Here is a 27,894-nt window from a genome sequence, read left to right as displayed (position 1 = left end):
TGGGGTGACAGTTAATCTTTGTCAGCATATGACTAGATTTAGAATCACCAAGGATATAAGCCTCTGGACACCATGAGGATGTTTCTGGAGAGGCCCAACTGAAGAAAGACCCACAAATGTATGTACAGTCTTCGTCTCACAGTGCAGTACTTACTATATAGCCAGGGCGGCCCTTGGACTCGAAGCAATCTCTTGTCTCAGTTGGCCAATCTGAGATTATAGGCACGAGCCATAATGCTTGGGATTTATATATATGTGTGTACTTATAAATTTTAAAAAAGCTATTGGGTGTTGCTGGTGCATGCCTTTAATCCCAGTACTCCAGAGGCAGAGGCAGGTGGAGCTAGTTCAAGGCCAGCCTAATCTACTGATTGAGTTCCTGGACAGCCAAGGAAGGCTACACAGAGTGTGGGTGGGTACCACCCTTTGGGCTGGGAACTCACAGGGAATAAAAGAGGGAAGGAAGCCACCAAACTGAGCATGAGCACTCAGCTCCTTCCTGGCTGCAGACACATGTGCTCACATCTGTCTCCTGTTCCTACTGCCATGCTTTCCTCCCCATGGTGGAACACACTCTCAATTCATGAGCCAAAAGTAATAACCCTTCCTCCCTCAGAGGAAGTTACTGGTCACAAGAAGAAAAGTAAGTAATGTATAGTGAAAAGAAAAATGGATAGTCAAACTAGTTTGCAATGAGAAACCATTAGAAATTTCCACAGTTCCAGAGCCTGTTTCACTGTTGTATTAAGTTAGGACATTTACACATAACTGGCCCAAATGGCACCCTCTTCATTCACTGCATTTCAGAAAGACAGAATAATATTGTAACAGTCCACAGTTACATCTGATATTACAAGAACTCCCAGTTCTTTTAGCTATTTATTCAGTATCCACCTGTGTACCTGAGTGGACTGTAACCATAATGAATGCTCAGAGGATAGAGCAGGTGGGAAGAGGCTCATACATCCATTTGGTGTGTGTCTGTAACTTCCTTCTATAAATATCCTGCACATAAGAAGCACAAACGCCTAATGACTTCCTGCGGACAGATTATCACTTACCCACTGGCTTACTGACAGCTTCCCAGGACCACCATCTCCACACCTTACAATTGACCGTCTCACATTCTCAGTTTCAAAGCAAGTCAAAGACAGACTAGATTCAACTTCCTTATCTCAGATGAGAGGAAACTGTGGATGTGCACTTTGAAAACATCAAAATGGGTCACAGTCACAGACAGAAGGAATATTTAATGAAGTGTACAAATATGTATTCTAGACAGGTCTACAGGACTGCTCTGTGCTGCTCAATCTTATAATAATGGTCTCGTTTTTAAAACATTGTCAGTTAGTTTCTAAGGCCCTTTTTTGATATTACAAATTGTCCTGTAAGAAACTTTATTTAATTGAACACAGAGTACAAAGTGGTAAAGCACTTGCCAAACATACATGCTCAAAGGCCTTGGAGGCCCACTCCCAGCGCCACGAAATAAAGAAACACACAAACCAACAGAGTCTGAACACACCAGAGCAATCCTGCTAAAAGTATCTGTGATATACCAAGGGTCTTCTTGGGTCATCCTGTCTCTTCTTCATCTCTCATAAAGAATGTCTCTGCAGCAGTCTTTACCAAAGGCTAGCCACATGTGATCAGAGCATTAGAGACAAGTATCTGTACACCAGATTCTAAACAGAAGAGTCTCGAAAAGAAAACTGGGCTAAATTTGTTCAATTTTCTTTCAGACCTGTCACACATTAGCTACATAATTTATTAAATGAAGTACATTTCATTTACAAAATTAAACTGTCAATAGCTAAAGTGCTAAGCGCCAATCAAAATGAACAATCTAGGCTTTACCAGTGAAGAAAGAGAAAGAAGCCCTTGGCTGAGTCTTGTAGCATAGAAGATGCTCCTATATTTTTGTGCGTGCTGTCTTGTATGACCTTCACAATGTCTCTTTTACAGAGAAGCCAACTAACACTTACAGGCTGATTTTAGTTGCTGAGCCCTCTTAAATAAATAGTTAATTTAGTCAACCAAACCAGCCTCACTTTAAACTTTGCCTTCATTCTCCCATGTTAACACTGTCACTATTCCTTAATGGACATAGAGAAGGATCTGATCCACAAACAGAGGTGGCAGGCTAGGGGGTGGGGTGGCCCTGAGCATGCCATAGGCTTTTGAAACCTTATAGCCCACCCCTAATAATACAACTCCCCTCCAACAAAGCAATATCTCCTAATCCTTCCCAATACAATTCTACCAACTAGGGACCAAGCATGCAAATATATGAGTCTATGGGGCCATTCTCATCCAACCACCATAGAGTGGATCTGAAAGGAATTAAGAGAAGAAACTGGATGAATATGATGAAAAGACACTTATGAAATTCTCACAGAGTAGATTAAAATGCTTATTTTTTAAAAGAGTGACCCTTGAGCTTGACATATATGGGTACATCTACGCACATGTACCAATACACAATGACCACACACAATGAGACCCTCCTCCTAAACATGTGGGAGCCAGTTTTCTAGTGGCCTTCAGATGAAGATGTGGGACTCTCAGCTCTTCCCATACCTTGCCTGCCTAGAAGATCCCATGCTCCACCCTGATGACAGTGAATTGAACCTCTGAATCAATAAGCCAGCCCCAATTAAATGTTGTCCTTATAAGAGTTGCCTTGGTCATGGTGTCTGTTCACAGCAGTAAAACCCTTTCTAAAACAGTCACTGTTCTATTGCAGTGAAGAGACACCATGACCAAGGCAGCTTACAAAAGAAAGCATTGAATTGGGGGTCTGGCTTACAGGTTCAGAGGGTTAGTCCATGACCAGCATGGTAGAAAGCATGGCAGGCAATCAAACAAGCGTGGTACTGGAACAGTAGCTGAGAGCTCACATCTGATCCAGAAGTACATGGCAGGAAGAAAGAATGAGACTGAGCCTGGCTAGGGCTTGAAACCTCAAAGCCAACACCCTCAACCCCCACACCCCCTTCCCCATGACACTCTTCCTCCAACAAGGCCATACCCCCTAATCTTTCCTAAGCAGTTCACCAAGTGAGAACCAAACTTTCAAACATAAAAACCTATAGGGGTCCATTCTCATTCAAACTGCCACAGCTTCCACTACAGGATGATGTCTTCTGCTGGGCTCATTCAGTGGTTAAAGGTGCTTGCCCCAAAGCCTGATGACCTAAGTTCAATTCCTGGAACCCGAGTAGTAGAAGAAGAGAACCAATTCCTATAAATTGTTCTCTGACCATCACACACATGCTTTGGCACATAAGTTCCTATCCCCAAAGTCACTAAATAAATATAAAAAATTATTTTAAGTAATAGTACATACATCAATACGTTTAAATGTGTTTTTCTCTATTTACACTTTACCGGCTTATTTTGGTGAAATCTGAGAGGGCTCAGGAGAAATTGTCCTTAGTCATTTGTGTCTGAGGGAACATGGAAAAATATGTCATCTTCATTATGCCCTTTAAAACTGTTAATCAAAATGCTGAGACATTTCTACTTTATTACTCAAAACTGTTTAAAATATGAAGTCCTTAAGACTCTTCAAATCAAAATAGTCCTTAAGTATGTCTAAGTTTGTTTTCCAAAGTAATCAGTTCCCCTTTATCTAATGAAGGGTTACTTTTATTATTTATTTACATTCCAGCCATTGTCCACCTCACAGTCCCCTCCTCCCACAATTCCTCATCACATTCCTCCTCCCTCTTGCCTCTGATAGGGTTCTCCCCCCAACTCCCTCCACCAGGCCTCCCCCTTCCCTGGAGCCTCAAGTCTCTGGAGGATTAGGCACATCTGCTACATGCTTCCTGGTTAGTGGCTCAGTCTCTGGGAGCTCCCAGGGGTCCTGGTTAGTGGAGACTGCTGGTCTTCCTATGGGGTCACCCTCCCCTTCAGCTTCTTCAATCCTTCCCCTAATTCAACCATAAGGATCCCCAACTTCAGTTCCATGGTTGGATGTAGTATCTGCATCTCCACCAGCTGCTAGTAGGGCCTCTCAGAGGACAGCCAATGGACCGACTTTCCTTTAGTCTCTTCTCCATTTTTGTCCTTGTAGTTCTTTTAGACAAAAACAATTCTGGGTCAGAAATTTTGACTCTGGATTGGTAACCCTGATTCTCCATTTGAGGCCCTGTCTATCCACTGGAGGTGGACTCTTCGGGTTCTCTTTCCCCACTATTGGGCATTTTGGCTAAAGTCACCCCCACTGAGTCCTGAGAGTCTCTCACCTCCCAGACCTCTGATACTTTCTAGAGGGTTTCCCCCACCTCCCACCCCCAGAGGCTATATATTTCCATTCATTCTCTTGGCCCTCTGGGTTTCTCTCCTGCCCCTACCCCATACTTGAATCTGTTCCCCTTTTGCCCTCACCCTCCTGTCTCCCACCCAGGTCCCTCCCTCTGCCTCCCACGATTATTTTGTTCCTCCATGAAGGTTTATTTTTAAAAGCTATGAACTCAATACAAATAACCCCACTGTTAGGTCTTCTGGGCAAGGTTTCTGACAGGTCAGAAATGCTACAGAGCAGATGAGGAGGAAGAAGAAGGGAAGGAAGAAGGGAGGGAGGGAGAAAGGGAGACAGGGAAGAGGGGAGGGGGAGAAGCTTTACTCAAAAAGAATGAATCTAACCACTGAAGCCAGTGGGACCTGGGAGGTAAGAAGAACGTTGGAGAGCAGAAGAGGAAGTACATGAACATGTGGGTCCACTCTGTCCTCTTACAGAATATGTGTGGTCACAGGATAAGAGAAACTAGAGGGCAGAGGCTTATGTCACATTTCCCACATGAGATTCTGGGTAAAGACTGACTCACAAGCATAACCTGGCTAAGATGAACAAGAACTGCCTGAGTCTCTGACAGGGGACATCTAGGAGGGAACCTCCCTAACCATTCTTCAGCTCAGACCACAGCTGTGCTCCTGTTGACCAAAACAGGATCCAGAGGTGACTAGCACATCTGCAGAGGCACAGAGCCTCTCGACCACCCATTTCCCCCTCTCCCAAACACCATGTTAATAGGGCTGGAGAGATGGCTCAGTGGTTAAGAGCACTGACTGCTCTTCCAGAGGTCCTGAGTTCAATTCCCAGCAACCACATGGTGGCTCACAACCATCTGTAATGGGATCCAATGCCCTCTTCTGGTGTGTCTGAAGAGAGTGACAGTGTACTTACATACATAAAATAAATAAATCTTTTAAAAAAAAAACACCATGTTAATAAAAAATGTAAAATGTGAAGATCAGTGTTTGTTTTGAAACATTAACAGTTTCAGAAAAGAACCCTTTCCCAAAAGCTGGTAAAAGACTTGCATTAGACTCATTTTCTGGACTGAAGGGTAATGTGAAGGAGAACTCCTCAAGAGAATCTGCATCTGCAGAGACTGACTGACAGAAGAGAGCTGCAATACTGTGAGCAGACTGCAAGGCTGCAGGTCCAAGGTCTCACTGCCTTGCCTTGGGCTAGCGCTACCCTTCCGGAGCAGCCATTCCTTGACCACCTCCATGTCGGGAGAAGTACCCTGTGACTAAGAGATGAAAACTTGGACTCTTTTAACGTAGAAGACCTCTCACTTTCACCAACCCAAGCTAAAAACATCACTAGAGAGCATCTTGGGCTTAAAGAGAAGCTTCCCCAGGCTTGCTATGATTGCCTTTCTGGTGTACCCACCAATGTATCACACATTTGCCTTGACTTACGACTTCCTTTGTTCTATAAGATTGTAAAATATCCTGAAACTGTTTGCACTCTGGAGCATATAATTTGGGGTAACCTAAATCTGTGTTCCCAGGTCTTGGTCACTCAAAATGGTCCAGAATAAACTTCCTTACTCCCTTTAAAATGAGAGCTGTCAATTTTGTGTCAAGAGTATGTCCCTCTGTGTGTGTGTGTGTGTGTGTGTGTGTGTGTATCTATACAAGGAAGGAACCTGTGAGAAAGATCAGCCCAGATTATCAGACATAAGAGCTCATTCACTCTGTCTGTGTAAGTTATAAAGCCGTCTCTGCCTGGAGGTAGACTGACCATACATGGAGTAGCATTAGAGAAGCCATCCCCAATCCTATGTGAAGGAACCTCACGTCTACTGTCTAATTTAGAAAGGGGTGGGAGAATCACTATAAAAATCAGTCTAACTATTTGCCTGTAGCAGCAGAAGAGGATGATCTTGTGACAAATGAGTGGAAGGTCACAGCTGAGACAAGCGAACATCAATGAAAGTAAGGCACACTGGCTTCTCCCTCCTTTGAGCTCTGCAGTTCACCAATACCTACGGGCATTCCACAGCAGCCTAAGTGACCACTGCTGGAGGAAATGTTTATGGCCTGCCTGTCCCTCTTCAGCAGCGCTCCGTCCTCCAGGATTCCCACAGAGTCCCCTTAGGGAGGCCCCTAAGTCCTTACTGTTTTCCACTGGCAAGTGTCCATTTTGTAGAACTATAATGTTCTGTGTTCGAGGAAATTCCAACAACATTCCCTGAGAATGTGAGCCGGTTTGCTGGGGACAGATGCTTCACACTAAGAGTGGCATTTGGGATGGCAGGGACGGATAGGCTCACATACCCACAGGACAGACAGAGTACACTGTATTCTACCACTGAGGGAACTCTTCTAACACTCAGTAGTCATGCACAAGATCAACTATTTCTTTCTTTCTTTCCTTTTTTTTTTTTTTTTTTTTAGTACAGAATAGAGTTTATTCAGGGCATGGGGAGAGGAGTCAAGAGGGTAGTAGAAGCAGAGGAGGGGTAGAGGCCAACCATGAGGGGGGTGTGGCGGGCGGGGCAGAGAATGGGGAGAGAAGGGGGAAGGGAAGAGCAAGGGAGCAAGGAAAGAACAAGAAAGCAAGATCCATTAACTATTTCCAAATCACAGGACCCCAACTGAGGAGCAGGCGGTCCTCCTGTGAGTTCCTCATTTATCCACTCACCCACCTAGTCACAGAAGCACCTCAACTACAGACGGCCACTGGTCCCCAGGGTTCTGACTTATGTTTCAACTTAACAACTGTGTAAGTGAAAATCGTGGTAGAAACTCAACTTTGAATTTGGCTCTTTTCACACGGCAGTGACTTGCAGTCTGGCCTTCTCTCCATGCGTTCCATGGTAGCGACTGCAGCACCCGGTCAAAAACATGCTGGGAAACAGCTGATACACATCAGCAGTGTTGAACTAGGATGGTAGGCAGCTCAAGTGAATCAATGTATTTGACTTTATTTTCTACTAATGATGGGCACCAGTAAGTTTCTCGTTCCTTTCTTTTCTTCCTTTCCCTGTTTTCTGTTCTTCAGGAAACTAGCTCTTAGACAGGTCAAGTTTCATGTGCTTTCCCATAAGCATGCAGACACAATCCCACTGTAAGACAGGGAAGATCTGTAATTTACAAGTCATGTAAATCAATCCTGTACCACCACTGTGGCTCACAGTGGCACATAATACAATCCCTGCCCTCAAGGCATTCAGAAGCTATTAACAGACCAAGTAAGCACCATCTTGATCCTTAATTTATCACCAGTACCACTGTCAGCCATACAAGGACAGCCATCCACTGACCTAACTTCTTCAAGTACCATACTAGCACATAAGCAGTGCCCAAAGTGTGAGGCATGTGTGCATGAGCACTAATTCTCTTCCCTGTTCACTCTCCTGATCTGATATGCCTAAGGAAGAGCTGCCAAAATGTAGCAATAAACCCCGGGGGGGGTGGGGGGGAGGGCTACATTTTTGACTCAACATCCTGCAGAATTCAGAGAATGCTGGTAGCCTCTCCTGACAAACCATTCCACATTTGGACACTAAAATATATCCACAAAGATGTTTATCTAACAGCATTTCACAGCAGTCTAAGTGACTGGTTTCATTATAGGATTTTATTTCTATGGTCAGTCAGATCAAGACTGTTGGATAATGGTGGGGGAGTAACAAGTAACATACAGGCAGCTTCATCTTTTGTAAACCAGTCTGAAATAAAGTAAAGACCCTTTAAAAGCTTTTTCCAGCTTGATGACTAAAGAAGAAAAATTAAAGCAGTAAGTCAGAGAATTGAACATGGAAAATTCCGGGCTCCAACAGCTCGACTGCATATCTCAGTAGAGGATGTCTATGGGCGTAATGCATAACGACTCTTAAGACGCGGTTTTCAAGTAGCAATTGAGATTTTCTACATCCTCTTGGATTCTGGGGAAAGATCTATTGTGAATGTTCCATGGTGAGGAATGGGAAGTCCTGAAATGACTTTTCGTTTATGACAGAGCAGAAATGAAAGGAAATCATGAAAGAGCAGACACAGTTCCTGCGGACGGAAAGAATAAAAAGAATAGGAGGATTATGGGAAGGGAACGGTCAGAAAGGAAAGAGGAAGTCCAGGATGCCACAAGTCACCACTCAGAGACAAACATCACAGGGACACAGACCTGTGACTGGCCTTCATGTGTACAGCAGCTGTCCACATGTGGTTTCTTTCTCCGAAGTGAGCATCACCTTCCTGGCTGCCACACCCTACAAGGGTCCCTGTTGGGAAATGCAGATGCTCCTAAACCCTCTTCTTGGTCAAGGGGGAAGGCTCTGTTCAAGTTGCTTATGGCTTATTTGCCTATCATTTCTGTGGTGGACCATAGGTGAGAATAAATCTTTGATGTATAAGCCCCCAAGATCTGTGTCTTTTCAATATGACAGTCTGACAAATTAGTCCTACTTTCTGTCTCAAAATGAACTGAATACGTAGGTTGTCTTAGTTTGCTTTCTTAGCTCTGATAAACACCATGACCAAAAGCAAATTGTCTGTTAACTGCACTTTGTCTCCAGCCCCACCTCAAGTGGAAACGAAAACTGTGAGGTGAACTGAACAAAGATGGCTCTTCTCTGAAAACTTAAGTCTGTCTCTACCACATCTTCCACACGCTCCCCTCCCCTCCCAGAAGGCAAGTCAGAGCATCACTTTCTGGGCAGGCTTGTGGTGGCACACACCTTTAATCCCAGCACTCTGGAGGCAGAGGCAGGCGAATCTCTACATGTTCAAGGTCTGGTCTACAAGCAAGTTCCAGAACAGCAAAGACTACAAAGAGAACCCCTGTCTTAAAACAAAAACAAATTCACTTTCTGCATGCTAACATTTGAGGAATCAAGCTTTGATGTCCTCTTACTTTCAAACACTCTTCCTTTAAAAAGGTGATTGCTAATTAAAGAATTGATGACTTATTCTTGCAAAATAAGCATGTCAATTTATCCTAACAAAACTTTCAAATATGGAACTGGAGAGATGGTTCAGTGGTTAAAATCTCAGGTTTCTCTTGCAGAGTTCCCAGCACCCATATGGCTCATAACCATCCGTAACTCCAGTCCCAGGGGGTCTGATGCCTTTTTCTGACCTTTTTGGGCACCAGGCACACACAAAGCTCATACATACCTGCAGGCCAAACACTCAGGCACATAAAGTAAAACTTTAAAAGTTCAAAACAATAAGCATCAACAATGAACAATAATGACTGGGAGTAGTGGCGCATGCCTGCTATTCCAGCACTGGGAGGTAGAGACAGGCAGATCTCTGAGTTCAAGGCTAGTCATGACTATACAATGAGATCTTGTCTCAAACAAAAACCATTAACAAGACTTCTACATGTTTTTAGGTGTACATGGAATTTAAGCAAGGACACAAAACAGCTTACACATTATTTTGCAGCCTGATTATTTAATAGCCCATAGACAATGCTGTTGTTAATTACTAAACTTGTTAATAACTGCCTGGCCCAAACAATTGCACTATTCATGCCTTCACAGACACATAGCTTGTCTCACACTTTCCTAATCACGATGTGAAACCATGATAACCCATCTGAAAGATGCCTAGCTGAAGGCTATGCTGTATGTTTCAGTCAGTATGTGCAGCCCAACTGTCTCCAAAATGATGGCGGGACCTTTTCTCCTCAGACCATTACAAGACTGGATAATATCAAATTTTAAAAACATATATTAAGACCAGAATCTCAGTGGTGTTCAGTGTTTCTTTGAAGTTGTAATGATCCAATTATTTATTTCCAACATTTTTGTAATGTCTTTGTGTTCAGATTTTTAGTAACATTAAGTGTTTTTTTTTTTTTTTTTTCAGTTTTTCGAGACAGGGTTTCTCTGTGTAGCCCTGGCTGTCCTGGAACTCACTCTGTAGACCAGGCTGGCCTCGAACTCAGAAATCCACCTGCCTCTGCCTCCCAAGTGCTGGGATGAAAGGCGTGCGCCACCACTGCCCGGCAACATTAAGTTTTTATTATTATTTAGTTATAGGGACTTTATTTTGAATAATCATAGTTTTAAATATATATCACAAATACTTTTCCTCCAGGCTTTCATTTACAAGACTGGCTTTTAACACTGACTTTTTAAAATGAATGTGCCTTATACTTTCCAAAATTTCCTGTTATAATTTTAAGATTTCAAGACATCGTTCTTTAAATTAGCTTATGTCAGCTATATGACCATTTTCACAAATAGTACAATTAATTCTCCCTTTTCGGCTCTTTGAGTCCTCCCTCAGCTTACTTCTTCTCAAATACAAATGTCTGTAGAGTCTCTCAGAGTGCTGTCATTCCACAGGAACCAGTACTTTGTCAGTGTGGAGCAGGCTTTCAATAAATGTTCAGATATTCTATTCTTCCCAAGTCCTGCCAGTTTTACAGTTTTACAGACAACAATAATCTAAATTCTTCTCAAAACTTTTTCCCACCAAATTACACTGAGGGCGCATGGGCCAGCCTTGTGTGAGTGAGGGTTCACACACACTTCTGGTTAAGAAGATGTGAGCAGAAGTCACTGAAACCGAGCTTCCAGAAAGCTCTGAATGAGTACAGGTGCAGGTGGTGGATCCCTCTGCCTTCTGCTTTCCTCCTTCCTGTCTGGAAGGCAGACCCAGTGATGACTGGCGAGCAGCCTCTGGACAAGATCACCACAATAGCTGCATAGCCAGACATCAGCATCTTGGCCTTTAATACCCCCTTTGAGACTCCTTACCACACCTGGACAGCTCTCGACTGACTAGACTATCTGAACATTGATTGAAAGCCTGCTCCACACTGATGCAGTGCTGGCTCCTTTAGAGTAACAGCACTCTGAGAGGCCTTATGGGCATTTATATACGAGAATAAGTAAGCTGAGTAAGGAGCCACAGAGCCTCGGAACCCCCTAACTTATTTAGAAACTGCACAGGAGCTGGGTTTTCTGTTCACTGCCCAGAATTTAGTATCTAAACAACATAGCAAGATTCACTCATTAGACTTTCAATTTCATGACTTGAGAGGACTTCTTGAAAACAAGCCATGACGGTTTAAAGGGCAAGTTCTATATTCACAACCGCATTTAATTTTAAAAAGAGGAATCAAATCATTAAGAACTCAACCAGAAATCAAGAGTGGCCTTTACAGCGAACTCAGTAACTGGAAACTGGGGTGTTACCTGTGGTACTCTTGGTGCCTAAGCACTCTCATCAGGACACAAAGGGAGGGAAAAAAAAACAGCTGAAGACTTTTTAGTTTTTGGTTTGTTTGTTTGTTTGTTTGTTTATTTGAGACAGGGTTTCACCTCTGTGTATCCCTGACTGTCCTGAAACTCACCCTGTAGACTAGGCTGGCATTGAACTCACAGAGATCTGCTTGCCTCTGCCTCCTGAATGCTGGGATTAAAGGCTTGTGACACCACTGCCCAGCTAAGATATCCCTTTCAAAAGCTTATTAAATTTACCACCAGTGGAATAAATTAGATAGTTGACTGTTACCCTAAGGCAGGACAATGACACAGACATTGGGACAGACCACAGGCATGTTTTGTGCACTATATATAGGTTATCTTTGTGTTATTCGAATACTATTTCTCTGCCCTCACATCTTGTTTCAATCCAGACATGGCACTGTAATGCTTAGGTTAAGAATGTCCTATTTGTGTAAATACTCTTACCCTTTATTCTCTGCCTTATCAATAAACGCTGATCACCTAAAGGCTAGGCAGAAGAGAGAATAGAGCAGAAGCTTCCACCAGTCAGGGGAAGGAGGGAGGGAGTGAGGATTCAGATCCATTACAAGAGAAGGTCTAAGAAGACACCATGAGAAAAAACAACTGAAGCCCCAAGAGTCATATCAATAGTAATATGCAAGTATCATGGGATGGGGCTGGGAGGAGCCAGATTAGCATAGGGGTTACTATAGATCATTGAACTGTTCTGTATTGATATGCAGCTTGAAATAAATCTTGGTTTCTCTGTGTGGCTATTGGGGACTAGCAAGGTAAAGAAATACAGCTGCTGGGTTAATTCACTGTTTATATTTCTATTTAAAAGAATTCTTTTTACACAGACAGCAATAATTACACAATTCTTGAGCTGAACTGGAGGCTACAGCTAGCCCTCCGCTAGTGAGATGAGGGGGCCCATGCCATGTTAACCTGGCTGGATTTAGAATCGACATGGAAACACACCTCTGGGATGTCTGTTTGGGGTTTTCTGAAAGATTTAACTGAGGAGTAAGATCACTCTGGATGTGGGCAGCACCACCTCATAGGCTGGGGTCCTAAGCTCAATAGAAAGTGGAGAAGAGAGGACAGAGTTGAGTGCCAGCATTCACGTCTGCTTGGGACCACAGATGAGGTGTGGCCAGTTCTGGCTCCCAACACCATATCTTCCTCACGCTTAAGACAGTGTTCTGTCTTAAGCTGAAAGCCAAATAAGGCCTGTCTCTGTCCTTTGTCTTTCAGTCAAGTGTATTATCACAGCAATAACCAAACAGATGACACATTCCCCACCTCAAAAGCCAACCAACCTTTCACAGAGGGGGATTTACATTGACCATTTTAATGGACCCTCTGGACTTGGGGAAAGAGTAAGAAGAAAGTGTGAAGGACTATATGTGCCCACAATTCAAATCCATCTGTGACTCCTCAGTGGTACAAAAGGACTTTTCCTGGGAAGATAATAAAACACTGTAGACTCTGCATTAGAGTCAGAATGCAGCGCCAAGTCATGTGCTCCAGCAGCTTCCCCCAGAACTTACTCAAGTGCCCTCATGAAGACTGAGCTGCTAGTTCAGCACACATTGAATGCATGTATTTGACACCACATGCATCAAGGCAATCTTAAGGAACTTTCTTTTTTCTTTATTAAAAGAATACCTTTTATTTATTCTTTGGCAATGTCATAATTTAAACAATATATCATTTGGGGGGTTGTTTGTTCGTTTTTTTTTTTTTTTTGGTTTTTCGAGACAGGGTTTCTCTTTATAGTCCGGGCTGTCCTGGAACTCACTCTGTAGACCAGGCTGGCCTCGAACTCAGAAATCCGCCTGCCTCTGCCTCCCAAGTGCTGGGATTAAAGGCGTGCGCCACCACCGCCCGGCGTTTGTTCGTTTTTCAAGACAGGGTTTCTCTGTATAACAGAGCCCTGGCTGTCTTGGAACTCCCTTTGTAGACCAGGCTAGCTTCAAACTCACAGAGATCCATCTTCCTGTCTCCCCAGTGAGGTGTGGGTGCACACACATACCCATTACACATCCTCCCCCTCCCCCTCTCTGTAATCCATGGAGTCTAATTAGTGCTGCTGCATTGAACACTGACTGATCTTGCTGGCTTGGTTTTGTGCAGACAGCCACAGCTGCAGTGAGCTCATAAGTGCAGTGGCCATGTCAGCTCGAGAAGACAGTGTTACACGGCACCCCTCCCCACCCTCTGGCTCTTCTTACACTCTTTCTCTCCCCTCGTTTTCTATGATGTTCCTTGAGACTTGGCCAGGGGGGAAGAGATGTGAAACACAGATTTCCTACATATGGATAAGGACCAAGTAGTCACTTAATTCTCAGCACTCTGACTAGTTACGAGGTCTCTGCATTAACTGCTGAGCACTACAGAGAAGCTTCTCTGGCCAAGGCTGAGGGCAGCAGCCACTCATCTATGTGTATAAACATAAATATTTAGAAGGCAGTTTGAAACATGCCCATTTAGCAAGACAACAACAATATGCTCCCCTCTAGGGCCTTTGAACAGAATTACAGTACAAGGTAAAAGAATTCTTTCCTGTGGAGCAGACCTCAAATCCAATTCAAAGGTGGTTGGTTAGCCACCCCTCACTCTATCAGCCAGGCCACTACTGCACCAGTAGGCACATCTTGCCTAGCAGGTCCGTTCATCAATGGGCAGTATCATGGATACTGCCTCTTCTCCTCACATGGCCAGATAGTACCTACCTTCCAGCACTAGGATAGCTAGCCAACAGAGGAGGTTCTCAGGTCAGTTCCAATTTGGTTTCTCTATATGTCTACAACCAGTGTGTTGTATCTTCAGCAGTAGGATTCTTTCCATCTAGTTCCAGTGGGTGATCAAGAGCTATGGCAATAGGCTGAGGTACGTCTAGGGCTTCCCTGACCAATAACTTATAGGCAGGTATCCCACACCTGGCATCTCAATAAATTTTCAAGATAACTAATAGATGGTCTCTTTAAACATAGCACCTCCACCCAAAGACTTGAAAATAAGGACACACTTAGATCTGCAGAAGAAGCAAGGGAACTTCATTTGGAGCAAAACAATAGTATAGATTAAAGAAGACACATTGTCAAGATTGATAGCAGGCCACAGGAATGAGGCTATTCTAGGGCCTAGGCTATTGCCTGGGGTCTCTTTTTATGGGGTCTAAAGAGAAAGGGGGGCTGGTTCTAGCAAGGGACATCGTTTGGGTGGTTCTCTACCATTACTGATAGATTAGGTCTTATACTCCCTTTTCTTACTGTGCATACCCCTTCCTATAATGCACCTGATTTTAACATATGCATGCAGTTATGTATAGGCAATAAAAAGGTAAAGGGGTGACTCTCCCAAAAATGCTACTAGAGAACACAGTTTGCTTTACTGCACACCTACACTTCAAACTAGTTTGGACTAGATTAGCCCTCCTAGTATTCACACCCAGATATGCTGAGAATATATTTGAATAGAAACTGCAAACTTGATTGTTATCAGGGTTAGAAAAACTGACGCTATTGCTGAGAAATGGCATGTATGTACCTGATGCAGGCAGGAGACTAAGGAGCTTCTGAAGCTGTCAGATGCATTGTTTGGAGGGGAATGAGTGAATATAGTACTTGGTAAGTGAAAAGTAGGCTACCAAGTGCATTAGTACAAGAGAAGGAGTGTGCATAACCCAAACTGAGGCCCTAGCATACTAAACTGTCCCCTATGCTTGTCTGCCTTAGCAGAACACAATTACTAATCCCAAAGCTGGGTAGGTAGGAAAGGAGGATTCCTGAAAATTACTGGCCAGCCATTCTAGCCAATCAGTGAATTCCAGGTTCAATGAGAGACTCTGTCTCAAAAAGTACAATGAAGTGTGTGATACAAGAAGACATCAATGAAAAGAATGGGAGATAGAAACTGGTCAAGCAGATCTAGGAACAGGAACCAAGATTTGTGTCCTTGGCCAATAGTTGGAAATGTCCTTGGTTATGTCATGCCTAGAAGTTAAAAAAACAAAAACAAAAACACCAACCCAGACAATTCACGTGCCTTTCAATAGTAACTCTGAATATTAATGGTCTCAATTCGCCAGTAAAAATACATAGACTATCAGTTTGGATTAGAAAATAGGACCCACTTTTTTTTTTTTTTTTTTTTGTTCCTAAGAAACATACTTCACTATCAACAGCAGACACCACCTTAAGATAAAAGAATGGAAAATGGTATTCCAAGTAAAGGAACAAGTTGGTGTAGCTATTCTAGTACCTGATGAAATACACCTCAAACAAAATTAGTCAGAAGAGATAAGGAGGGACATTTTAGCTTCATTAGAGGAAAAAAATCCACCAAGATATTAGAAGTCTAAATACATATGCACCAACCAAAACACCCAATTTCATAAGAGACTGTAGTAGACTTTTTAAACAAACACACACACACACCCCAATACCAACACAGTAATAAGTGGATATTTCAATACCTGGATCTCACCAACAGACAGTCATCTAGAAAAACCTAACCAGGGAAGCTCCAGAGTTGAATGACGTCAAATCAAATGAACCTAACAGACACCTACAGAACATTCCACTCAATAATACAGAACACATTCTTCTCAGCAGCCCACAAACTTTCTCCAAAATCCACCACATAGTGGGACACAAAACGATTACAACAAATATAGGAAAACTGAAATAACACCCTGCATTTCATCCGACCTCAATGAAATGAAGCTGGGTATCAACCGCAACAAAACTTAAATATATAAACTCATGGAAATCAGCAAAGCAGTGATGGCGCACACCTTTAGTCCAAGTACTTGGGAGGCAGACTCAAGCAGATCTCTGTGAGTTCAAGGCTAACCTGGTCTACAGACCGAGTTCCAGGTTAGAGGGCTACACAAAGAAACCTACCAACACTACAAAATGACAATTGGATAAAAGAAGAAATCAAGAAGAAAATTTAAAAATTCCTAGAATTGAATAAAATGTAAACACCTATGGGATACAACAAGGACCTACATCAAAAAAAATGGGTTTCAAGTAAATAATTTAATAATATAAAAACAAAACAAAGAATATTCAAATACAGTAGTCTGGAAGAGATCATCAAAGTTAGGAATAAGCTTAATGAAATTGAAACAAACAAACAAAAAGCAATACAAAGAATTAATGAAACAGAGACCATTGGAAAGATTAACAATGCTGGAAAATCTTCAGCCAAATTAACCAAAAGAAAGAAACCAGGGATCCAAATAATAAAGTTAGAGATAAAAAGGAGACAACCCAACAAACACTGTGCTATGAGCAGTCATTCTTTATAGAAGTGATAACTATGTTATCAAGATAAAAAATTGCAGAAGAATTATTATGATGGCTTAAAATTAAGTTGGCCATTAAAAATTAAAGATGCTGTTTTCTTAAGAGAAAAAAAAAAAGGCCTGGAGTTAGAAGGGTGAGAAGGTGGACAGGACCTAGGAGGAGATGGGGAAGGAGAAACTATAATCAGAATATTCTGTAGGAAAATAGTTTTATTTTCAATTTTTTTAAAAAGTACAGTTACAAGAAAATGCACTACAATCTTTCCATAGCATCACACCATAGATAGATCTGCACATCTATGAAGAAGAGTTTCCTTGGACAGAGGTCAGCAGTGACATCCACAATTAGGTGGCATGCATCATCTTTCAGGTACCAAGTCAGTAATAAGGAAACATACCACAGGAAGCCAAAAGGCCACTCAAACAACTACCAGGCTTGCTGCATTCTCAGCTTTTTGTGAACTTCACTTCCATTCAAACTGGATTAATTCCAGAACTACAGTGGGAATTTCAGAAAGGCAGGGAAGACCGGGGATAAAAGGTAGTCTAGTAGGGCTTTGGTCCAAGAAAGACAAGGAGTAGGCATTGACTCACAGGGTATAAACCCTCAAGTTAAACTGTATTTTATATCTTTTGGGGTTTTGTTTTGTTTTTTGAGACAGGGTCTTTCTACACAGCCCCTGCTTACCTGGAACTCATTATGTGACCAGCCTGCCTCAGACACACAGAAATCCACCCATCTCTGCCTGGAGAGTGCTGGGATTAAGGGCATACATGACCATACCTGATTGTGTTTCATATTCTTTAAAAAAGCCCACTAAACTAAAAACTACAAAGGCAGAGAAAAGACCTGGGCAGGAGCTCCTCCAGAGCTGAACTGTAAACTCTGCTTCCCAAACCATTAGTGGGTTAGGAAATTAATCAAAAGGCATGTGGTCAGAATTTCAGAAGAACTAAGACAGAGCAGAAAGTCAGTGTGCTTGTCATATGAGAAGGCCACCAGCTCACAGCATGGAAACTCAGGAAATGCCAAGGTCAGAGCAGAGCTGGCTCCGATATGACTCCCTGCTCCAGTTCTTTGAGGGAGGGATGAGATAGGGGCCAGAAAGAGGTGCTAAAAATTGATTTGTGGCTAAAAAGTTTTTCCAAAACAATACTCTGCCCACCCAGGTGCTGACTGAGTGCTAGCAAGCTACCCAGAACTAAATGTTCACTACTTGAAACTTAAGGCTAAATCTAAAAGCAGAAATGTAGTGAATCCTGTTCAACTGGATATTAGGCACCAAAACAAAACAAATACATCTGGAAGAATGCTGCCAAGAATAACCACTGCTGTCCAAAAGCTCCAAAGCACTGCTTGCCAGCTGTTCCACAAACCGGGGACAATTTCACACAAGCATGCAGCTCACTTCCTCCTCCCAGGATCCTTCCTCACGTGTTATCTCAGGGTGAGGTGACTACAGGGCTCTCTGTTCATCCAGGCACCCCAAGGGCACCAAGTGGTTCTGAGACACAAATGCCCTCCTTTTCCAGGATGAAGAGATTCAGTCTGAGTGGGAGGGGAAATGGACTTGGCTCGAGCTCTTTTCCAAGAATTTTAAATCAAAAACAGAAGGGCGCACAGCAGCAAATGCTCCAGAGGACAAGGAGGCAACCTCCTTTGCTCTTGTGAACTTACTGGCTATTTCTCAGAACCCTGGATTAATTTCTACTAATGATTAAGTGAAGCATATGAACCAAGAGGCCACCTGCCTCTGGATGGGAAAAAAGTCACTGAAATGGCTTGTAGAAGTTGCACCAGGAAGTCAGGCTGATTTCTATGTGTAGCACTCTCCTCAGGAGACCTAGTCATACAAAATGTTGCCCCTTCAACAGACTGGTAATTCTAACTGTATAGGTATGCAGAAGGGCCCCTGAGTGGTCCTTATATCTCAGGTAAGCAAGTATACACGGTATACTATTTAGTTTAGTGCTACAGTGCACATAAATACTTCTGTCTGAAATCATAATCTGCTAACTTCTAATGCCATAACGTGGCTTAATTTCCTCCAAACTCCAAACATGGCCAGGGCTGACCCTGAGCTTCCTCTTGTTTCCATCTCGAAGGGGCAGGGACCACAGTATGCGCCACCACACCCACTTTATTTGAACTTTATTCGCCAGTGGATCCAGGGCTCCCACCAACTGAACTACATCCCCACTCCTTCCAACTCTTGTTTAATGACATCAAGACAAAAAAAATGTCCTCTCTCTATGCCAAAAGGCAAAGCAAAAACAGTTGTTAGAAGGAAGATACTGTGTAAATAAAAAGAAGGATTGCTTTTCAAAGTTTTGATCTCCTTTGCTTGGACACGATTATCTCTCTCAAGTATCTTCTGGATTCTTCTTTCTCTTCTGTTTTAGGGGTATGCATCACAGTCTCAAAAATCATTCATGCCAGGAGTGTCAGAAGTGCCAGCCTAGCACTTTCCAGTGTTGCAATTCCAGTGATTAGAATCTGTACAGTCCTACAGAAAATCTGGTTCCACAATATAGAAGAAATTCAGAGCTGTCAGCAGTCTTGAGGCCCTGAGCTCTTTCCCACGAAGATCTTAGAGTCATCCTGCTGCCAACCTCAGGGCCACAGCAGCCCATCTGCAGACTCCGGGGCCTGGTTTGAATGCAGAGTAAAGACCTCACTTTCAACAATCCCATGAAGTACACTCCTTTGGGACTCGAAAGCAGGAGTATTAGTGCCGAATGATAGAGCTCTAGTGCAGATCTGAAATGATAGATCTAGTGCAGAGGTGAAAGTTCACTAATTTTATGCCATTAAATAGAGTTCACATAGTCAAAAATTAGTTTGAACTTCAACCCATCTAAGAAGTTCTCAACTTTCACAACTTCAACTGTAGGAAAAACTGTGACTTGAACTCCTTCCAGAAATTTTTATGCAAGTATCACAGAACACAGAGTACATAAAACTCCATCACTGTGATGTAAGCATTAGTGCAATTTCACTTCACAATGAAAGAATTAGTAGCAAATGAGCCAATACTATAATTTATACGATGAAATAAAAGTCTAACCTATCTTTTCAAAATAAAATTAAGTAATTAAGGTGTTGTAAATTAGATGCTCTGCCAACCTGCCTTTCAGTGACTCAGCTTATGTCATCGCCAGCCACCACCAGGTGCAATACATAAAAGGCCCCACCACCACACCACAGATTGATTGACACACCTACCCTTCCCTACCTCTCTCTCTCTCTCTCTCTCTCTCTCTCTCTCTCTCTCTCTCTCTCTCCCCCCTTCCTTCCCTTTCCCTCTCTCGTTCCCCCTGTCTAATTCATATTGTCAGTCTGTCTGTCTCTATCTCCTCTCTCATTCACGTCCCCACTCCCGGCCCCCACCCCTCACCTAAACCTCTTGCTCTAGATCTGTTGCATGGTGTGATCGCTGGTGGCACATCTTGGCATGGGTCCATCAGAGATACACCCCCTGCACTTATCCTATCATAAGGCCATTTAGAAACACAACAGTTGAGAGATTTAGAAGTGTAAAGCTTTAAAGACAGAAATAAAACTCCTCTCTAGTCCCAGCTCATTGGCATCTCCATCCCAGGAAGACCGGTTATCCCAGCCTAGGGCAAGCTGCTAAGTTTCTCTGAGGCTCAGTTTTAAGTATCTGTTTAGGGAAACTCGAGCAATTACAACTCAGAGTCGGGAGTTCACTTAAGGAACTGACAAGGTCCTTTGTACAAGCCACTGGGCATCAGATTTCCTTCTACAGGGATGTAAATCTGACCCTTATTATTCGTGAGTTCTACCCTAAGGATGCTGCTGAAAAGCCTGGGTCTCGATAGTCAAAGTCTGAGGGAGTTCCCCAAAGTCCCCTTTCCAGTACTTAACCTCTCTGTGCTAGTTGGTTTTGGTCAACTTGACACAAACTAAGGTCAACTGGGGAAAGGAAACCTCAATTGAGGAACTGCTTTCATCAGACTGGCCTATAGACATATGTCTATGTGGCATTTTCCTAATTAATGATTGATGGGGAAGGGCCCAACCCACTGTGAGCAGTACTACCCCAAGGCAAGTGGTCCTTAGCTGTGTAAGAAAACAAGCTGAACAAGCCAGTAAGCCTCTGCTTCCGTTATAGTCTGGAGCTTGTCCCCCGACTTCCTAGGATAACGGACTGTGATTGGACCAGTAAGCCAAATAAAACCTTTCCTCCCCAAGACACTTTTGGCACAGTGTTTTGGCAGGAATCAAACTAGGCCACCCTCCCTCAGGTTCCCTCTCACATGCCCACCCGTTTCCACAAGTCTGTTTAACCAGGAAAAGAATTCCAAATGCTTGCACCCAGGTGTTTCTGTAAATTCCCCCCCCCCTTTATTTTTGCTTTAGTTACTCCTGGAGCCACTCGTCCTCCAGATTCCCCGCAGCACGGCAACACTCAGGACGGAGCCCTCCTAGCATAGGCCGCCCCAGTCTTACCTTACTCCTAACCACAGAGACTCTGGATGGCAAGATAGCTGTCCTGGGTATCTAATGTATCTAATGATCCTAGAAAGGGGTGCTGATTAGTTTGTCAATTTAACACAGGTTAGGATCTTCTGGGAAAAGAGAATCTCAATTGATAAAATGCCTCCACCAGACTGGCCTGCGGGCAACTCTGTGATGGCATTTTCTTAATTAATGGTTGGTGTAAAAGGGCCCAGCCCACTGTGGGCAGATTGAACAATCTCTGGGGAGAGCAAGCCAGTAAGCAGCACTCCTCCACGGCCTCTGCTTTAATTGCTACCTCCAGGTCCTAGTCCTGACTTCATGCTTCAGATAAACCCTATCTTCCCCCAAGTTGTTTTGGGTTGAGGTCTTTATTACAGCAATAGAAACCTAAAACCAAAGAGAAGCATCTGACAGGGCTGTGTCATACCTGGACAGAGGTTCCTCCTGGCTTTCTTCACCTAAGGCTCTACTAAACAAGACATCCCTTGTAAATTACAAAATCTTGATCAAAACAGAGCACATAGGTCTGAGATGGTACTCTTTTTTCAACCTACTTTTCTCCTCTTTTTAAATATTTATTTTGGTTTTTCAAGACAGGATTTCTCTGTGTAGCCCTGGCTGTCCTGAAACTCATTCTCGACGACACTGGCCTCAAACTCAGAGATTTGCCTGCCTCTGGCTCCAGAGTGCTGGGATTAAAGGCGTGTCCCACCACTGACTGGCTATTTATTTTTATTCTGTATGTATTAGTGTTTTGCCTGCATGCATGTGCACCAGATCCATTTCTCCACTGGAACAGGAGTCATAGGCAGTAGTGAGCCATCATGTGGGTACTGAGAATCAAGCCAGGATCCTCTGCAAGAGCAGCAACTACCCTTAACCACTGAGCCATCTCTCCGACCCAGATGAAACTCTTACACGGGACCACTGAAACACCATTAGCCTAGAAAGGGCAGCCTAAAAAGAAGCAGGGAAATGAGGGAACTTAGATTCCACATTTTGGTGTAGCCTTTGTAACTAGAACCTAGTTACAGCCAAAGCCTCTGCAAGGCCGTGAGTTCTGGGAATAGTTCTGCAGTAGGGCAGAAAGCTTCACTAGCAAGTCAGTTTGTTTTTATAGTTCTTATTTTCTCTATGTTTCCTCCTTTGATATCAAATAAAGTTCCAAGTGGCCCCAACTGGACCACAGTGAACGTGAAGCCAAAGGTTTCTTTCGCCTACTCTTCAGCTGGAAGATTTGAAAACCACCAGCTCACTAGTGAGAGAAGGCTGTGAATGAAAATGTACTTCAAGTGTAACAATCCTCCAAAGGAGAGGAGAGTTAGAGAGTGACGGGGCTGTGGAGCCCAGCCACTCGTCCCCATCAGAAAGTTCTCTTTTCAACACTCTATCTTAAATGTAACGGTTTTATTACATAACAATCTTGGCCTGGGGTGTGACTCAGTGGTAGAGTACTTGCCTAATATGCCCAGACTTCAGAATTTCATCCCTAGCACCACACACATACACAAAACAAAACCTACACTCTAAAATTTCTGCTATTCAACTTTGTGAGCACCTTGAAGAGACTAGGTTATTATTTTCATCACTGTCATGCACACGCGCATGTGCGCGCGCACACACACACACGCATATACACTCACACAAGATGAGAACACACTAGGAACTTTACTGTCTGATAGAATGACTGAAGCAATGCTTGGATTCTCAGTTTTACCGTGGCCACCTAGTCCAATACTTTGCCCACAGACATATATTTGTCTACATAAGGTTTCCACAAGTCATCCAAATACTCACTCAACAAACATCAATTAATCCAGAATAGTTAAGTGCTGGATTTTCAGGTACTGTGCCAGGTACAATGTAGATCGCTAGTCAATAAGGTACACAACACTCTCTAGAGAATTCACAGAAGACAAAGCAGACATAACATAGGTATATCACTGTTTAAAACAAAAAATATTAAGCTTCTTCAATGGTACGGATAAAGGCTATAATGAGTCCGAATGAAGAAGGGGAACTAGGATTTCAGAAGTGCAATGCTATAGCACACTATGTGTAGCTGACCCTCATGGCTCAGAAACGAACTGGCAAAGCAGCTAATGGTAATGGTTTTGTAAGTGTTGGTAAAAATCAATATTCTATCTTCCTATCTCTAGCATTATTTCAAGTGACACTAACATTGCCTTTGAAAAGCAAGAACGCAGATCAATTCTTTCTTTTAGGGAAAACCGTAACTAAAATTGCCTTAAACAGCTACATTCATGGTTGACTGACACAAAGAAGCACAGACTTGTCAACCTGAGTAATAAAATTTACAGAGACAAGGACCCAGAATTACTGTAGGGGCCAGTTTCATAGTAACTCCACAGTAAGATATACTCTGTTATGTACACTGCAAACCAGGAAAGTGAAAGATCCTTAAAGACTGCACTTCCTTTGTGCTACGATGAACTGAAACTTACTCTTCACCTTCTTGCACATATCCTTTAGCTTCTCTAGACACTGACTAGTACCTCCACTAAAGCTGTTTCCCCCGAGGAAAGCACACTGAAATGGGAAGCAGATGGTTCTAACCTACAATGACGGAGCTGAGGTCTGGACAACCTTCTCCTCCTCCGACTGGATTCAATAAACCTACTAATTGTTTACAGGTCGGGAATCAATTTCATCATCTCTAGTACTGGAAAGGGACATTTATCAATATATTCCTTCAATATGTTTTATGGAAAATATTCCAAAAAGATAATTCTTTGACGAAAATGTTAAGCCCAGAAACAGTCTAATGCAGTCTAAGCATGCTGCACCAAAGGAAGAAATTAAACACTGTCATAAGACTTCTTTATGAATCTCAAAAGGCCCCCACATCCATGTCAGTCAGTCTTCAGTTCTTCCCGGACTGACTGCCAATAACATGTCGGCAATGTTTCCCCACAGATCTGCATAGGAAATGAAGCAGGTGCCATTTGTATCAAGAATGATGCCAATGTAGATATGTAATAGACACATATAATACACTCTTCCCAGTTATATTCAAGAACCTAAGAAACAAATCAGGTAAAAATGTTTGAATTTACATTATAGAAGGTGCTGAAATGACTATTTTCTTTAAAGTGAACACTTTTTGCTCTATCTTTGCAATTTTAAGAGTCACAAAATAACTCTACCTCAGCGTGGTACCAACTTATAGTAAGAAAACCTAACTACCTGACTGAAGCTAAAAACCCAGTTACATACCTCTACCATGTTACAACTGTTTTTAAAATGCTTGTAGATATTACCCAAATAGTAATTTCAGATATATTATCCTAGTTCCTATATTCAAGGAGCATTCCTCTGGAAATCAAAAACGCAATGCAATAGGGAATACTGAAGGCAGAACCAGAGCTACTTCTGCTAGTTAAGCAATCGGAAAGGAAGTAGGCAAAGGGAAGGAACTCAAGCAGTTGTCTGCAAAATTGATCCCTTGCAACTTCCACACACTTCCCCTTGAGCTCCAAGATAGAAACTTTTAGGAAAGCAAGGCACCACACGCAGAAACCCAAAGTTACTCTCTTCACAATTTAACAAGTCCTTGAGTTCGGTGAAAGATGTCCTGGAGATGCACAGATTCGGTGAACCGTATGGAAGAAAGAAAATACGTTCCCTTTCTCGTTTGGGTAACCAAGAACGGGACCAACTAGCAGCGCCTCCAAATCATCCCCGTGTATGGAGGGTCTTCCTAGCTAAAACACCTGCAAAGCCGGGCGGCTCCTCCCTCTGCCCCTCCCATCCCCTAAACTGGACCAGGTCTGGTGTCTTCTGCATTGTTAACCCAAGGGCTACTCGGACTTCGCCAGGAGCCAATTGCTGAGGCCGAGGCCACCGTGCTCGGAACTGAATCCGTAGGTGCGGTCTACACTCCCACCAAGCCAGGGCCGGACCTCCGCGCGGCACAGGGGCAAGCAGTCAGTACCTGTCCTCCGAGACACTGATGACACCCTCTTCCTTAGGCACAATCACCGCCATGTTGACCACCTCCTGAGACCCCTCGACCCGCTGCAGCAGGATCGGCTTGCGGGTCAGTGGCTGGGGCTGGATCTCTGCCGCCATCGGAGGGGGCGCGCCCGGGGAGCAGCCGAACGCGCCGGGGGACTTGGCTGAAGAGAACGCTCTGGCTACCGCTCAGGATCGGGCTGAGATGCGGAGCGGGCCTTCGGAAGCCGGCGACCATAGCCCTGCCGACTGTCCAGAAAATGTGCCCGCTGCGGCTTCTAGAACCAACACCGCTGCCACACCGGCCGCAAGCCGGCGCCACCTAAGAGAGCAGGGGGCGGGTAGCAGGGGGCGGGGTGGGGCGGGGTCTGCCGCAGGGCGGCCAACCCACTTCCGGAGGATGGGCACTAGCAGCCAATGCGCGTACGTCAGCCCAGCAGCCACTTCCGCCCCGCCACCTGTAACTCACCGAGGCGGGCAGCGCTGTTGGGACGCATGCGCCCCGCAGTCTTTTACGCTCCCTTCCACACCCAAAGCTTCGTCTCCTCCCTCTTAAAAATCTGTGACCGCGCTTGCTCAGAGCCCCACCCTCTCCAGACTCTGAGAATGGGGCGGGGAAGAGCCTGCGTCAGCCGGACCGGAAAAGCGCCTGCAGAAAGGATAGACGCTATACTAGTTGAGACATGAGTGTGCATGCGCGCAGATGACTCACCTCTAAGTTTTAACAATAATACACCGGAGAGGGCGCTGTACTGTCGGCCGTAGTTGAGCTACTCTTGCCAGCACCGCATAGACTCTTGGGTGTTGTAGTTTTTTCCATCCTCCACGTTCTTGTTCTAGAAAGCAGTAACGCCCACTTCTCATCCCTGGAGAAGAGCTGTGGGCAAACGAAACCTAGCGCGTTCTGTGGATTATTGCCCAATTCAGAGGCAGAAATAGTAAGGGGGACGATGGAGGAGAACTAAAGAGCATGCCCTGCTAAGCAAGACTTCTCCCGGGGTCACACTGCCACCGGTTGTAGATAGGTATGGGGGCTAGAGAAAGAAGAGACTCTCATAAAGCTTCTTTGAGGGAGTTTAGAGAACATGGTATCAATCTTCTCTTTGTGTTGTGACTAAAAGACTCAGACTTGAACTTAGGTGTTTTTTTCCAGTCTTGTTTCCAATCCCTAGCAATTCAACATTTTTGCTTTTCCAGTAACAATGGACAGTTAATATAATCACAGTAGTCTATAGAATGCCTATAACAAGGAAGATAAATGTTGACTGGGTTTTGAGAAAATTGGAACTCCTTCATATACTGCAGTTGGGATATAAAATAGCACAGTCTCTTGAGGGTGGTGGGATGTAGTATTGCATCAAAGGATAAACACTGTGCTACTGTCAGGTCCAAAAGAAACTGTGTATTACTAAACATCTGTGGTGTCCATTAGCATAGCAAAGCAAGGCAAACCTTGAAAGCAAAATGCTAAATGAAAGAAACCAATCATAAAGGATCATTTATTTTATGATTTAACTTACAAATCCAATTAGTGGCTACACAGAATTGGGAGAGAAAGGAGTAAGGCGGTCTGAAGGCTGTTTTGGGTTCATGCATGTCCATTCGCCAGGTGTGTGCCTGGATCACTGGAACTGGAGTTATGGACAGTTGTGAGCTCCCAGTGGGTGCTATGAATCAAATGTAGTTCTGGAAGAGTGTCCCGTTCTCTTAACTGCTAAGTCACCTCTACAGTCCCAAGAGGACTACTTTTTATTTATTTCATATTGTATGTGTGTATGTGTGCCTGAGTGTCTGTATATGTACCACATGTATGCAGGAGCCCAGCAAGGTCAGAAGAGGTGAACCCCCTGAAATTGAATTTACAACCTATTGTGAGCCACAGTATGGGTGCTTGGATTTAAACTCAGGTCCTCTAACAAGTGATTTGAGTTGCTAAACTATCTCTTGTACCTACTACCAAGGCTATTTTTAATAATTGGAATAAAATGACTTCTTTTAGATTAACTTCTCACTTTTGGATGGTCAATCATGAAAGGCTTGTCAGACAAGGAAAGGAAGGGCCACAGCAGACTCTACAAACCATTTTAGTAGCATACAGTATATATATATATAATTTCAGGCACATTCCACAACCAAAACTGGTAATAAAAGACTGGGTACGGATCTGGGGCCCTGGAGTCATCTAGTGAAAAACCCAGGAATTCAGCTGCATACGGTATTCTGAAACCCATAGAGGCAGTGGGCCACTCATAAATAGAAGTTAAGTAATGGATAGCTCTACACCAACCTTTAAGTGGAAATTTAGGAGCAAGAGACAAATCTGTGGCAACTGAAGAAAGATACAAAGGGCTGTGGAGGTAGAGGAATTGGTGTTCCAAACCAAAGGAATATGATGGGGGATGAGAACTTCACAGGTGTCCTGAAGCAAACTGCTGAAACTGTGTAAGCTCTATCTTCTCCATCTGTAAGTTAAGGGTGGATAATCTTAGTGCCAGTTTACAAGATGGCTATAAAAGGAGGAGAAAGAAACAAAGATTCTTCATTTAGAGGAATAATCCCTGTGTCTAGCAAAGAACTGTTTCAGAGAATGAGGGAAAGACATAAGGAATTGGAAGAATTTAAAG

At 43.5% G+C, this 27,894-nt stretch overlaps 1 protein-coding gene across 2 annotated transcripts in view; it reads right to left on the bottom strand.

Annotated features, from left to right (window-relative positions):
• The window catches only part of Wdfy2 (WD repeat and FYVE domain containing 2), a 129,583-nt gene extending 103,965 nt beyond the window's left edge, over positions 1 to 25,618 (bottom strand). The window contains exon 1 of one of the 2 annotated variants that reach the window (XM_028758742.1): positions 25,251 to 25,618. In XM_028758742.1, the coding sequence (XP_028614575.1) occupies positions 25,251 to 25,387 (137 nt within the window). In that variant the 5' untranslated portion in view covers positions 25,388 to 25,618. The remainder of the gene's footprint in view (positions 1 to 25,250) is intronic. The other variant, XM_028758741.1, reaches the window with a different exon arrangement.
• Positions 25,619 to 27,894: the final 2,276 nt, after the last annotated feature.

Source organism: Grammomys surdaster, unplaced genomic scaffold, assembly GCF_004785775.1.
Source record: "Grammomys surdaster isolate TR1022 unplaced genomic scaffold, NIH_TR_1.0 126219, whole genome shotgun sequence".
NCBI lineage: Eukaryota > Metazoa > Chordata > Mammalia > Rodentia > Muridae > Grammomys > Grammomys surdaster.
This window is presented reverse-complemented; position numbering and strand designations above follow the sequence as displayed.